This window comes from Mytilus edulis, chromosome 12, assembly GCF_963676685.1.
Source record: "Mytilus edulis chromosome 12, xbMytEdul2.2, whole genome shotgun sequence".
In the NCBI taxonomy this organism is placed as follows: domain Eukaryota; kingdom Metazoa; phylum Mollusca; class Bivalvia; order Mytilida; family Mytilidae; genus Mytilus; species Mytilus edulis.
This window is the reverse complement of record NC_092355.1, coordinates 23,694,641-23,709,709: the sequence shown is the minus strand read 5'-3', so window position 1 is coordinate 23,709,709 and position 15,069 is coordinate 23,694,641. Positions and strand designations below refer to the sequence as shown.

Here is a 15,069-nt window from a genome sequence, read left to right as displayed (position 1 = left end):
TTTATAACAAATTTTAAAAAAATCACCTCATCGCGGTCCGCCTTTTAGTCAAGCTGTGTTTATTATGAAAACAAATAACGATAGGGATTGAAAAATAATTACGTGTAAGATCAATGATGAGTTACAGGGTCTAAACAATATTCGTACAGTGTAGGAAAATATGAAATTACTAGCCTCGTTTTTTTTCTCTGTTTTTAAAGCTTGTCAAACACATTTCACTTTTTCCTGCACTGTAGAATTATTGTATGTTCAATCTTATAGTAAAGTATAAATGAGTTCTTGTCTTTGCAGCTTGGGGAACGACTAGCCATGATAAACAATGCTCAGTCAAGAACAAAGGACATGCAGTCTAGAATGGAGGTGGCTTGGAACAGAGAAAGAGCAGAACAGAAACGTCTTCTCTCAGAGGCACACAATCTAGCAATGGATCTACAACAGCAGCTCAAGGGTCGAGACGACGAACGGCTGCACGAAAAACGAGCTCTATTAGAACAACTAAGGGTTCTTCGGAAACAACTTGACGAAGAGCAAATAAACCACCGAGAACAGCAGTCAAAGGTAACAATTTACGTTAAACCCTTCTGGAGCATCCAGATTCATCCTTTGTTTTAACTTAGATTCGTGTTGCTCTGGTTTTAGTTTCTTTTAGTGTTGAATGGACTTTTGTTAATAGGTTGTGTTGGGGTTGGACTAGCGTTCAGTAACTGTGAGTACTCTCTGACTTGTATTTAGTGTCTTGTTTGTTGTGGAGATATATAAATATTCTATCACGTCCGGTCTATGGTTTTTATACGACCGCAAAAATTTAAATTTTTCGTCGTATATTGCTATCACGTTGGCGTCGTCGTCGTCGTCGTCTTGCGTCGTCTTGCGTCGTCGTCGTCCGAATATTTTAGTTTTCGCACTCTAACTTTAGTAAAAGTAAATAGAAAACTATGAAATTTTAACACAAGGTTTATGACCACAAAAGGAAGGTTTGGGATTGATTTTGGGAGTTTTGGTCCCAACATTTTAGGAATTAGGGGCCAAAAAGGGCCCAAATAAGCATTTTCTTGGTTTTCGCGCTATAACTTTAGTTAAAGTAAATTGAAATCTATGAAATTTTGACACAAGGTTAATGACCACAAAAGGAAGGTTGGGATTGATTTTGGGAGTTTTGGTTCCAACAGTTTAGGAATTAGGGGCCAAAAAAGAGCCCAAATAAGCATTATTATTGGTTTTCGTACAATAACTTTAGTTTAAGTAAATAGAAATGAATGAAATTTAAACACAAAGTTTATGAACACAAAAGGAAGGTTGGGATAGATTTTGGTAGTTTTGGTCCCAACAGTTTAGGAATTAGGGGCCAAAAAAAGCCCAAATAAGCATTATTCTTGGTTTTCGCACCATAACTTTAGTATAAGTGAATAGAAATCTATGAAATTTAAACACAAGGTTTATGACCATAAAAGGAAGGTTGGGTTTGATTTTGGGAGGTTTGGTCCCAATTGTTTAGGAAACAGGGGCCCAATGGGTCATGCCAAATCTAACTGTGTAAGTAGATTCTTAATTTTTGGTCCCGTTTTCAAATTGGTCTACATTAATGTCCAAAGGGTCCAAATTAAACTTAGTTTGATTTTAACAAAAATTGAACCCTTGGGGTTCTTTGATATGCTGAATCTAAAAATGTACTTAGATTTTTTTATTATTGGCCCAGTTTTCAAGTTGGTCCAAATCGGGGTCCAAAATTAAACTTTGTTTGATTTCATCAAAAAATGAATAATTGGGGTTCTTTGATATGCCAAATCTAACTGTGTATGTAGTGTAGGGTTGTGGGCCCAAATATACCATCAGTAATTAGTTACGAATCAGTTCACATGTTCTTTATTATTTCAATTCTCTTAATACACATGAAAGGATTAACTGAAATACAAAAAATACACAAAAATAGAATAAAGAATTGAAACAGCAAAATGAACACTTTACCATAACAAAATACAGCAAGAACACGTGATCATAAAATATCTAAAATCATACTTTTAATAATACTTTCTTATAGTTTATATGTGATTTTATATGCATTATATAATGCTGACAACAAAATATATGTCTTATACCAGGTCTATCTTTTTTCTATATTAAACATTTCTATGTTTTCTCTTTTACAATTTACGGCGTCTCAAAAGTTACGATAAAATGGTCAAAATACTCTTATAATAGTTTACCAAAAAACTTCTATTAAATACACATATTCTTTGACTCATATATAACAAACATACCGTATTGGTTGACCATGGTATTCTAATATAGCTTCAAAAACGTTTAACTTCAAAATTAGCTTCATCACATTCGATTCACAAAAATAAGTACTCTCTCAATTAGGGGACTGAAACATGCTAAAAATGCGTGTTTACAATAAAGTGTTGATTTCAAATAAAAATAAGTTAACCAACCAACTTTGGTCTTAACATACCGGCCCCTTAATTGTGGTCATGCAAGAACACAATTATCTTATAAACTAACCACAGTAGACCTAAGTGGTTTCAAAATGTCAAAATATATCTAACTAATATATAACAATACTGTCTTATCAAAATTAAAAAAAAACCAATCATTTAACATTGTCCATATCAGCTTCCAGAACCAAACACAGTTTTCCAATTGATCTGGTCAATACAGTAGAAGCAGTTTTGACCTTCGCTACACGCACTGTTCCAAATTTGTCCGTAATGACTTCCAAGACGCGTCCCATTGTCCATGAATTTCTCGGAGTGTTTTCAACAATAAGAACAAGATCATTGATTTTAAGATTTCTTTCCTTCTTGTTCCATTTAGCTCTCTGATTTAATAAAGGAAGATATTCTTTTGTCCATCGATTCCAGAACAAGTCTGACAAATATTGTACTTGTCGCCACCTTCTACGAACACAATTGTCGGATTTAACAAATGTCCCTGGGGGAGCGCTTTCTCCTGAACGAAGAAGCAGAAGATCATTTGGCGTTAACACATTCAAGTCATTCACACTGTTAGGTACTTCTGTGATAGGACGACCATTTAGTATAGCTTCAACTTCACAAAATAATGTTTGCAAGTTTTCATCATCCAAACGCAACTTTTGCTCCTGCAAAATAGAATACAAAACCTTTCTTACAGATCGAATGAGTCTTTCCCATACTCCACCAAAATTAGATGCTGCTGGAGGATTAAATTTCCAGTCGATGCCCTTTTGAAGCATAAAATTGTCAATCTGATTCAGATTCCATTTAACAATTTCATCTTTAAGTTCTCTTTGCGCACCTACGAGATTAGTTCCATTGTCCGATCGAATAATTTTGGGTACTCCTCTGCGTGCAATGAATCGCCGGATTGCATTAATGCAAGAACTGGTGTCTAGGGAATCGGCTACTTCCAAATGTACTGCTCTTATTTTGAGACATGTAAATATCACACCGTAACGTTTAACAGTACACCTTCTCTGTTTAATTGCAAAAGGTCCAAAGTAATCCATACCAACAATTGTAAACGGTGCAGTATCTTGAGTCACCCTTTCGCTGGGCAAATTCGCCATTTTCTGTTGCATGATGGGTGCTTGATATTTTCTACATATGACACATTTAGAGACAATATTCTTGATTATGCCGTTAGCACCTATGATCCAATACTTTTGTCTGAGTTCGGTCAAAACAGCATTTTTCCCTAAATGTCCGATCGATCTATGAATTCCTTGTATAATTGAATATGATAATGTAGATTGTTTTGGCAGTATGATTGGATGCTTCGATGTTTCGGTTAGATTTGATCTTGCTAATCTCCCACCAACTCGTAATATTCCCTTTTCGTCAATATATGAGTCAAGTTTAAACAGTCTTGATGTTCGCTTAACATTCAACTTATCTTTTAATCGCTGTACTTCATCATCAAAATGTTGGTTTTGAACAAAACGAATAATAGTAATTTCTGCGTTGTGTACATCCTGTACTTTTAGATTCAGAGTTTTGACTAGTTCCTTCGATTCATTTAGTCGCTTGGATTTTGCTTGTGTAGGTAACTTATCTTCATTCTCATTTGCTAAGTCGTTTTTTCTTCGGTAGGTTTGCTTAAAGTTGTTTACGGCCTTCAACAACCAAGCTACAATTCTTTTCAACTTGTCAAAGTCAGAACATCGAGAAATCAAGGTTTCAAAACTGTTAAATTCATCATAATCATCGTCCACAATTGATGCATTAACCACTGATTTTCGTTTGACTTCTGAGTCATTATCTGGAAATTTCAAGTCCACACATACTTGTGGCCATTCACATTCTGGTAACCACAAATAATCTGGTCCCCTGATCCATTGAGGATTTTGTTCAAATTTCGAAATAGTCATTCCACGCGAAGCAAAGTCAGCTGGATTTTGCTTCGTATTTACATAATTCCACTGTGAATTGTCGGTAGCTTCATGTATTAAAGCAAGACGATTTGCAACAAACGTATGATATCTTGAATTTCTGTTGAAAATGTATCGCAGCACTGTCATACTATCTGTCCAAAAGAACACTTTATCGATGTTGTAATTCAACTCTTGCAAAATAACTTTGCTCAATCGAACTGCTCTTGCTGCAGCAGTTAATTCCATTCTAGGCACGGTAATTGTTTTCAGAGGCGCAACTCGTGATTTCCCAAGAACAAATGAGCAATGAATCCTCCCAGTTTTATCAATTAAACGAAGATAGAAAACCATGCCATAACCGATATCACTGGCATCCGAGAAACAATGAATCTGTGTTGACATTACATTTTCAAAATTTGGCGGCTTGTAACATCTGTCAATCTTAACATTATGCAACTCGTTCAACTGATTCAACCAACTGATCCATTTTTTCTCATCTGTCTCATTAATTTCTTCATCCCAATCAACTTGTTGTTTGCATAAATTTTGAAGAATTGACCTTCCTATGAGTACAAAAGGAGATGCGATTCCTAACGGATCGTACACAGAACTTACAACTGATAATATTCCTCGCTTAGTATGAGGATGATCATTGGTATTTATTTGAAATCCAAATACGTCTCTATCGATGTACCAAGATACTCCTAGCGCTCGTTCAATGGACGATTCGTTCTCAAAATCAAGCTGATTAGTGTTTTTTGTGCGACTCTTGTCTGGTATTGATTTTACTACAGTTGAACTCGTGCTTGTCCACTTTGTCATATTAAAGCCTCCTTTTGTGCAAAGAGATCTAACACCATCTACTAACGATATTGCTTTTTCTTCTGATTCAGTCGATACTAAACAATCGTCTACATATATATTGTTCAAAATTGTTTCTGCAACTTGTGGCTCGAATTGGTTTCCATAGTTCTGTGCAGTTTGTCTCAACGCAAAATTACAAACACTTGGAGAAGATGTAGCTCCAAAAATATGAACGGTCATCCTGTATACTTCTGGTTCGCTGTTCATGTCTCCATTTGGCCACCATAAAAATCGCAATAAGTTTCTATCTTTGAGTGGAACTTTTACTTGGTAGAACATACTTTCTATGTCACCTTGTAACGCAACTTTTTCAGTACGGAATCGTAAAAGTACTCCTATCAAATTATTAGCAAGGTCTGGTCCTTGCAATAACAATGCATTCAACGAGACTCCCATGTACGATGCAGAACAATCAAATACTACTCTAATCTTGTTCGGTTTTTTATTGTGATAAATTCCGTGGTGAGGAAGGTACCATACTCTTCCATCATCTTGGTTTAACTCAGTTATTGGTACCTTTTCAGCAAACCCTTTCAAGAAAAGATTGTTCATAAAGGAAACGTAGTCGTCCTTAAACTTCTGATTCTTTGTCATCTTGTTTCTTAGTCCTTTAAGACGATTTAATCCTTGAGACACATTATTCGGAAATTTCACCTCTTTGTTTCGAAAAGGTAAGGCAACTTCGTAGTGTCCATCCTCAAATTCAATAGACTCATTCACTTGTTTCAAAAAGTAGTTGTCTTCAATGGAGTTCTCTTTTTTATCGTCAATAAGCCGTTCTGGGAAGTCCAAATTTATTGATTTTCTCACAAGACTATCCAATTTATTATTTTCGTGGATTGCTGTGAGCTGTGCCCGATTCACCACAGCATTCGTTTCTGTAATTGAGTCCTTTCGAATCAAGTTCCATACTATCCAACCTAATCTACTCCTTGTAGCATGAGGAGAACCTGCTGGCCCAGTAGCAATGTCATATGGAGTATATGCATCGGGTACATTATTACCGATCATCAGGCCAATAGTACCATTTATATCAGGAAGTACTATGTTGTTCAGATGAGGCCACTTTACAATTTCTTCATTTGTAGGAATGTGTGTTTTTGCAACCGGCATTTTATCCTTAGTATACACAGTAGGTAAGTCTATAACAGAGTTAGTGTCTATATCACATACTTGTAGTCCATTTAATGCATAGGTAGACATTCTATGCGGGGTGCCCATAGTGTTCAATGAAATTTCCATCTTTTTTCCATTTCCGCCTAACTGATGCATAATCTCTTCAGTGCAAAAAGAAATACTACTGCCGGTGTCGAAAAATGCATATGTTTCAATAGCATGTGATCTGTTTTTTAGTTTAACTTTAACCGGGATTATGGCCATTGCGCATGAAGAGTGTGACTTGTTACCGGCCCCTAATTGATTAACTATTTCAATTTCTGGTATATGACAAGCACTTGGGTTTTCTTCATCGACAGAATGTTTCTCGGTGTTCTCTTTATTGCTACTTTTCGATTCATCATGTAATATTGACGGGTGTCTTTTACGACAGATAGAGCATGTTAATCTGTACTTACAATCTCTTGTCATGTGTCCTTTTTTCAAACATCCGAAACATAGTGCTTGACTTTTCATATGATTGTATTTGTCAGGTGTAGGTAACTTTTTAAATACGTTACACTGTTCCAACTTATGTGACTTAGATTTGCAGTATGAACATTCACTAGTGTACTGTGGTTTTTTTACTTCTCGATTTAAATCGGTTGCAAATGCATTGTTTCCGGTTCGAAAGTTGCGTCTCGAGTTTTCATTCTTCGCAGGTTCAGTTTTTCCTTTTGTCCCTACTGCTGTACTACCATATGTTAAGTCGTTTACCTTCTTAGCTTCGTCCTTCACAAATTTAACAAAATTACCAAATTGAACTGTCTCTTTGTTTGTTTTTATTCTAAGAACAACACTTCTCCACCTATCATGAAGATGAAACGGCAATTTACACATGAGTCGCTTTATATTTTCTGAGTACTCTAGGATACGTAAAGCGTTAATACTATGTGCTGCATTTTCACACTCTATTAGAAAAAGTGAAAACTCATCCAAACCTTTCGAATCACCTGCTTTCAGTGTTGGCCATTCAAGGGCTTTCTTAATGAAGGCATTAGCTATAACCTCACTGTTGCCATATCTTTCTTCAAGCTGTTCCATTGCGGCTTGATAAGCATATTCACCGCTTAAATGACTGAAGCCGGACACTACTTTGTGCGCTTCTCCAAAAGTAAATTGTTCTAGATAGTTCATTTTTTCATCTTCTGTATCACTGTTTTGTACTATTTTAACTGTGAATTGTCTCACAAACTTTCTAAATTCTAATGGGTCACCTGAGAACCTTTTAATTTCTGGCATAGGTTTTCTCAGATTTTTTACAATTGCAGTAATGGCTTCTGAATTATTGTTCTGATCTGTAGGTCCAGAATCTTGTCTATTAGTTGTAGTTGTGATATATTCTTTCTTTTCGGTTATTGGACTTTTGTAATAAGTAGAACTTAAAGTGGCTGTACCGATATTTGTTGTGCCTTTATTTGTTGACCTTTCCACTTTCTCAACTTTCGGTTCAAAATGTGGTGCATGCGGATTTAACTTAACTTTAGCAAATTTATCTTGTTTTTGTTCTTTAAACGTTATCTTACTACGTATGCTTTGCGTTTCTGATTTTACGTTTTCTAACAGTTCATACTTGTTTAATATATTTGTCTTAGCATCTGATACAGCAATTCCTGTTGATAAATCTAATTCTTCTTCATCCATCTGAATATTGATTTTTGCCAATTCTAACAATCTCTTCTTTTTCAATGCTTCCTTCTTTAATTCTAATTCGACTCTTTGTTGTTCTTCGGCTAGCTTCTTTGATGATATGTTACTTAATATAGAGGAACGACTGCTATGTGTGCTTCTTTGGTCACTATGATGCGACGCAGGACCTTGACGGCTAGTATAACGGTCACCTCTATGACTAGAACTTGTCTGGCTCTGAGTATCAGAAAAGTACTTTTCAATTGTCCTTTTGAAATCACATAAAAATGCTTCTCTGTCTTCATATATATAAATGTACTCTTCCTTCTCTTGTTCCCTTATTCTTGCCATAAAGTTCTGATGTTGCTCCAAATAATGTTCATATTTATCCATCCATAGTGAAAATTTACTTCTTATGACTTCAAATGGTGCATTTTTTTCTACGAATGACAAAATGTTTTCACATAGTCTCTTTATAACCTCAAACATGTCATCGATTGTTTTCTTTTCATATAATTTACCCTTTTCTGTAAAGGTTCTTTTTCTTGCAGTATTTTCCATTTCTGCAGACGCTGAGTCTAAATCTTCCTCCGTGTCTGTCTGTTCTTCACCAAGTTCACTAGCTTCTATATCCATAACTAAGAGTCAATACGTTAATGTAATGTAGGGTTGTGGGCCCAAATATACCATCAGTAATTAGTTACGAATCAGTTCACATGTTCTTTATTATTTCAATTCTCTTAATACACATGAAAGGATTAACTGAAATACAAAAAATACACAAAAATAGAATAAAGAATTGAAACAGCAAAATGAACACTTTACCATAACAAAATACAGCAAGAACACGTGATCATAAAATATCTAAAATCATACTTTTAATAATACTTTCTTATAGTTTATATGTGATTTTATATGCATTATATAATGCTGACAACAAAATATATGTCTTATACCAGGTCTATCTTTTTTCTATATTAAACATTTCTATGTTTTCTCTTTTACAATTTACGGCGTCTCAAAAGTTACGATAAAATGGTCAAAATACTCTTATAATAGTTTACCAAAAAACTTCTATTAAATACACATATTCTTTGACTCATATATAACAAACATACCGTATTGGTTGACCATGGTATTCTAATATAGCTTCAAAAACGTTTAACTTCAAAATTAGCTTCATCACATTCGATTCACAAAAATAAGTACTCTCTCAATTAGGGGACTGAAACATGCTAAAAATGCGTGTTTACAATAAAGTGTTGATTTCAAATAAAAATAAGTTAACCAACCAACTTTGGTCTTAACATGTAGATTCTTAATTTTTGGTCCCGTTTTCAAATTGGTCTACATTAAAGTCCAAAGGATCCAAAATTAAACTAAGTTTGATTTTAACAAAAATTGAATTCTTGGGCTTTTCTGATATGCTGAATCTAAACATATACTTAGATTTTTTATTATGGGCCCAGTTTTCAAGTTGGTTCAAATCAGGATCCAAAATTATTATATTAAGTATTGTGCAATAGCAAGAAATTTTCAATTGCACAGTATTCAGCAATAGCAAGAAATCTTCAATTGCACAGTATTGTGCAATAGCAAGCAATTTTCAATTGCACAGTATTGCGCAATAGCAAGAAATCTTCAATTGCACAGTATTGTGCAATAGCAAATATTTTCAATTGCACAGTATTGCACAATAGCAAGAAATATCTAATTGCACAATATTGTGCAATAGCAAGAAATTTTCAATTGGAGTTATCTTTCTTTGTCCAGAATAGTAGTTGAATCAACTCAAATCATTGTTTTATATAATATACAATGTATATTCACTTTTACTACCAACTGATAAATTAAAACAATCTTTACCATTCAGTATAACAAGCACTTTATTTTACATTTTAATATTTTATGATGTATTTAAATGAATAGTTATTGTTGCAAACTCCATTAGGAATTTGAATTGAGATCAGTTTTGGAAAAAGGGAAGGGGATGTTAAAAAAAAAGGGGGGGGGTAAATGTTTCTCATTTCAGATTTCATAAATAAAAGAAAATTTCTTCAAACATTTTTTTGAGAGGATTAATATTCAACAGCATAGTGAATTGCTCAAAGGCAAAAAAAAATATTTTAAGTTCATTAGACCACATTCATTCTGTGTCAGAAACCTATGCTGTGTCAACTATTTAATCACAATCCAAATTTAGAGCTTAATCCAGCTTAAATGTTGTGTCCATACTTGCCCCAACTGTTCAGGGTTCAACCTCTGCGGTCGTATATAGCTGCGCCCTGTGGAGCATCTGGTTGTAAAATGTCTTACTGCTTTGTATCGATCTGATGAGTTTCAAATAATTTGTATAGTATTTTTCTTATAATGTACTGTTACATAACTGTCCAATATAAGAGGGAGTGTTGGCGCCTTCAGACTAGTTTATTCCCGTCACACTGTGTTTGTGCCTGACTCAAGTCAGGTGCCTGTTACTCTGCTTGTTGTTGTTAATGATATTCGTGTTTTCGTTCTTTACATTGTACATGAATCAGATGATTATTTTTTACCATTACCTTGTCATATTATCTTTTCAATTATGAGTTTGATAATAGAATTAACGGTACCAATTTTCTTGCAGCAGATGCGCTTTTCGACAATACATGTCTCTTCAGTGATGCTCGTGGCCAAAATATTTGAAATCCAAAGCTTATATAAAAGATGAAGAGCTATAATCCAATGTCGCTTTGGAATCTTTTCCGTTTTCTTTTAAATAGGCGAACACATTAACATGATAAAAGAAAATATCTCAGATCATCTTTTATGTTAATCATGTTACTGTTTTAGCGTTGAATAGACAGTAAAGAACATACTGAAAAAGAGTGGAAAACTTTTATTTAAAGAAGCGTTTATTCTTTCAGAAAGTACCATCAAATTCTGTTTACATTTAGCTGATTTTAGGCGATCTTTTTTTGAAATTCTCGTTTCTGTTTTATCATTCAAACGACAGTTCAGAACTTATTGTAATTGTGTAATAGTGGTAAAACTTTATTACAAAATCGCGTTCCTTCTTAAAAATGCTTTCAAAAAAGTAGCATCAAATGTTGTTTATATTACAGTCAGGGACAAGAGATGAACAGTTATGCGATTTAGAACGGAGGCTGAAAGAAGTAAAAGACAAGGCAGAGAAAGAACACGAATCTTCACTTAAAGATCAAGCTGACTTAGTCCGACGTCTGGGGGAGATGAGAAGGCAACATAAACGTGACCAGAGAATGATGGAAGATGTGCTGAGCGGGGTAAATATTTATATGCAGTGAAACCTGGCTAAACCGAATCCTGCATAAACCGAAAACCTGTATAAATAAAACATGTTCTTAAGGACTGTCATATCAGTTTGCATGCGTTGTGAACCTAATCAAACCAAATATTGGCCAAAATCGATCACAACCTTAAGTCCCGAAGAGGTTCGGTTTAAACAGGTTTCACTATTTTATAAAATAGAGGCAAAAGGTACCAGAGGGACATGCAAACGCATAGATCGAAATAAACTGATGCCATGGCTAAAAAAAAAAGTAGACAGACTAATAATAGTACACAAAACACTAGAGGGACATTCAAACGCATAGATCAAAATAAACTAATGCCATGGATAAAAAAAGAAATAAAAGATAAAAAGACTAATAATAGTACACGAAACACCAGAGGGACATTCATGCGCATAGATCGAAATAAACTAATGCCATTGCTAAAAAAAAGAAAGAAAAAAACATAATAATAGAACACAAGACACAACATATAAAGAAAAACATCCCACTAAATCTACGAAAAAGTATGGTAAAGACCCTAAGCTAAACTTCCGAACTAGCGGAAAAGAATTCTGGTGCTCTGGAAGGGTAAGCATTATCTTCTTTTTGTTTGGCACCCGTCGAGTTGCATCATTGAAAATGCCAATAAAATTGAGTATGGAAATTGAATATATGTCATAGAGACAATCACCCGACCAAAGAGCAGATAACAGTCAAAGGCCACCACTGAATTGGTCCTCAATACATTGAGAACTTCATGCACCCGAAGGGGGTCTCCAGCTGGCCCTTAAATAGAAATCTGTTTTAGTGCAGTGACAAATGTACGAATTTACTGAAGAATGCTAACATCGGAGAACAACATTCTACCAACAGTGTGTTTGACCCATAGGTTGTCAATCAACACATATAAAATTCATATTTCAAATTCTTGGCAAATAATTAGTCATATAAAATAAAGCTTAACTAAAGTACTATAATCAGAGATATTTTTGCTCGAAACACTTTCGCTTGAGACGTTCTTGAAGAACAACGAATGATTAAATTTTAAAAAGCTAAAATTATTTTAAATTGTCGTACTAAAACTAGAAGATGTGGTATGATTGCCATTGAGACAACTCGCCATGTACACTAGACTACTTAAATGCTGTGTTATTATATTTGATTTGCAGTTGAACAAACTTTTAATATTGGTAAGCTAATACAATGTCCAATTGATAAACATATAAATACAAAATTGCTTAGGCAAAATAAGTGATAATTGGAACCATTTTTAGTATCCCTTATACCACTACTTAAATAAGTGCAAAGACTTATTCATTTGATCAACCAATCTTACCAACTTTTTTCTTCTATAGTTAACAAGACTCCGTGAGCTAGCATCAATTGTAGTAGCATCAGAGAATAATGGCGAGGTATCTGACAATGAGCTAGAACAAAGACTTGAGACACTGGAGACAAAAGGAGATGTTGGAGCTGCAGCGTCTGAAGAGACGGCCATCCATACAGAAGACATAAGACAACGCATAAATGACGTAAGTCACATGACATAAGTCACATGACATTTGATAAATGTAAATGACTCTTTATGAGTTTCGTTTGGCAGAACCGCTTTTCTTCATTTGCCTTCATTCGAGGGCAATCGGTTTATATATATGTTCATAGAATCGTTATTATTGAGACATGAAAGGTTCAAATGTTTATCGTTTTCATGGTAACCAATAACTGGACATTCTGTTACAGTGCTAAACTTTCCCTTTATTGTATTCCGACCGACGACTAATTGTTACTTTATAGTAGACGCTCTGTTTGTCTGTCTGTACGCTTTCTGTGTTCTATAAAAAATCCCATTCGGAAGTGTTAAACAAATCAACTCTCGTGTTTTCTTTTAGAAAAATACAAATGATGATATATTTATATTTGGTTTTAGTTTTATTAGAGCTTCTTGCAAGCTGCGAAATTGTCTCTGGTTTCTGAAAAGCAATGAGACTTGATTTAAATTATTTGGTAAACACTACAAAAATATGAAGGCCAATTTATGAAATATTGACGTAACAACAGAATGAACAACACAAAGCCCCCAATTGAGCATATATGACTTCATGGGCGCTGAAATGTTACACATTTTCTTTCTGACTGGTTGATTATGTCGTTTTGTGTTTATGTTAAGTACAAATCTAGTTTTGAATCAAATGCGACAAGCCAGACCTGAGGTAAGGTATATGTAACGTAAATGGAACATATCGCTAATCTTTTCATACACATTATATTCCCGAACGGCCAACCAATAATGATAACCATACCACTCTCTAATGAAATATTACTTAAAAACGAGGGACAAAAGATACCAGAGGGTTATTCAAACTCATAGATAAAAATAAACTGGTTTTTGGTGAACAGCACATTCGGACAGCCTTGGATGACTTCACTGTATAACAAGATGTATTTTTTATACGATTTTTTTTAATTTTAATTTGTAGGTTGTGTTAAACTACATAAAAGAGGTAAGTCATTATTAGTCTGTTATGGGGTATAGGGGATAACAGTTGGGAGGTTGGATACAGAGGTAAAGAAGGGTGGGGATGTTTGATATAGGATTGTAAATTGTGACATGGGAAAACAAAGGGGGAAAAAGTTGGAAAATTGAAAAATTCCAAGATGGGCAAACCCCATGTTACCACTGTTTAAGTTTTATATTGCAATAAAATACCATGTCTTCTGTATTTGTACTTGGTTCGAAACAGGGAACAATAACTCGCTCTAGCTCGCATTACACCTGTGTTTATCCTCGTACAAATGCAGTTGATACTTAAAGACACCAAGCAGTTAATGTCTACGTATTTTAGATTTAGAATGATTTGGCCTTTAAAGTTAAGTTTTTAATTGTTAGTAACAAAGGGGCACCATATGACTGTCGATTGTCTGTTTAAAAACACGACTTTGTTTTGGCGTACATACATCAATCTTCTGTCAACCTTTCGTCTTACTTAAAAATAAATAACAGCAATATTACCGATGTCGTTCTATATTTTTACTCATACGAATATCATTTTTGTTTAAAACACGATAGGCAGTGGTCTTCGGTGTATGGCTATAAATCTTTGAATCTTCTATAAGCCTGTTGTCTAATTTAGAAATAAATAACAGCAATATACATGGTGTCGTTATATTCATACATTTAGTTTCATAATATTGTGTTACTGTCAGTGTTAGACGTGCAATAAAATAAAACATAATATTCAGGAAGGAGGAGGAAATAAAGTTGGTCATTTAAAAGGATTTAATTTCAACTTTCAGGCATTGAAGGAAATACACTTTGCAGCTGAGAACATTGCTCGGCCTAGAGATATATCTGACGAACAACGTAAACAAATGAGAAGGTAGGGTACTAACTGACAATTCTGATATGATTTACATATCTGTAAACATTTGAATGTTATTGGTCTGTTAGAATGGTTTTATTTGGCTTTCACTTTGACAGCATCAATAAAGGCAACAGTAGTATACCGCTGTTCAAAACTCGTAAATCTATGGACAAAAACCAAAATCGGGGTAAAAAGCATAAATTGCCGAAATAGTTTTCGTAGCCTATATGAACACGCTGTCGATTTAACTGTTTTGTATTCATGCGCGATACATAGGGTTTTTAAAGAGTTGAAATTGGAATACAAAAGCAAATGTTTAGATTTAAACATGTAAATTATTGATTGTAAACTTGGCCTTCAGTTTATTCCTTTGTGAGTTAACCGGTTAGTTGATGCATCAGTAATGTCAAGAAGAAAG

At 34.4% G+C, this 15,069-nt stretch overlaps 2 protein-coding genes across 3 annotated transcripts in view; one reads left to right on the top strand and one right to left on the bottom strand.

Moving 5' to 3' along the window:
• Positions 1–15,069, top strand: part of LOC139498076 (uncharacterized) — a 116,004-nt gene that overhangs the window by 93,759 nt on the left and 7,176 nt on the right. For both annotated transcript variants that reach the window (XM_071286396.1, XM_071286395.1), the window contains exons 13-17: positions 292–558; positions 11,101–11,280; positions 12,645–12,821; positions 13,767–13,790; positions 14,584–14,666. In XM_071286396.1, the coding sequence (XP_071142497.1) occupies positions 292–558; positions 11,101–11,280; positions 12,645–12,821; positions 13,767–13,790; positions 14,584–14,666 (731 nt within the window). The remainder of the gene's footprint in view (positions 1–291; positions 559–11,100; positions 11,281–12,644; positions 12,822–13,766; positions 13,791–14,583; positions 14,667–15,069) is intronic.
• Positions 2,133–9,301, bottom strand: LOC139498071 (uncharacterized). The gene is made up of 2 exons (XM_071286391.1): positions 9,118–9,301; positions 2,133–8,761 (listed from the first exon to the last, which is right to left on the bottom strand). The coding sequence occupies exon 2, from the start codon at positions 8,633–8,635 to the stop codon at positions 2,591–2,593; it is 6,045 nt and encodes a 2,014-aa protein (XP_071142492.1). The 5' UTR covers positions 8,636–8,761; positions 9,118–9,301; the 3' UTR covers positions 2,133–2,590.

Bases quoted from the DNA above. Each gene is read 5' to 3' on its own strand.
- LOC139498071 (XM_071286391.1), bottom strand. From the start codon at position 8,635: ATGGATATAGAAGCTAGTGAACTTGGTGAAGAACAGACAGACACGGAG.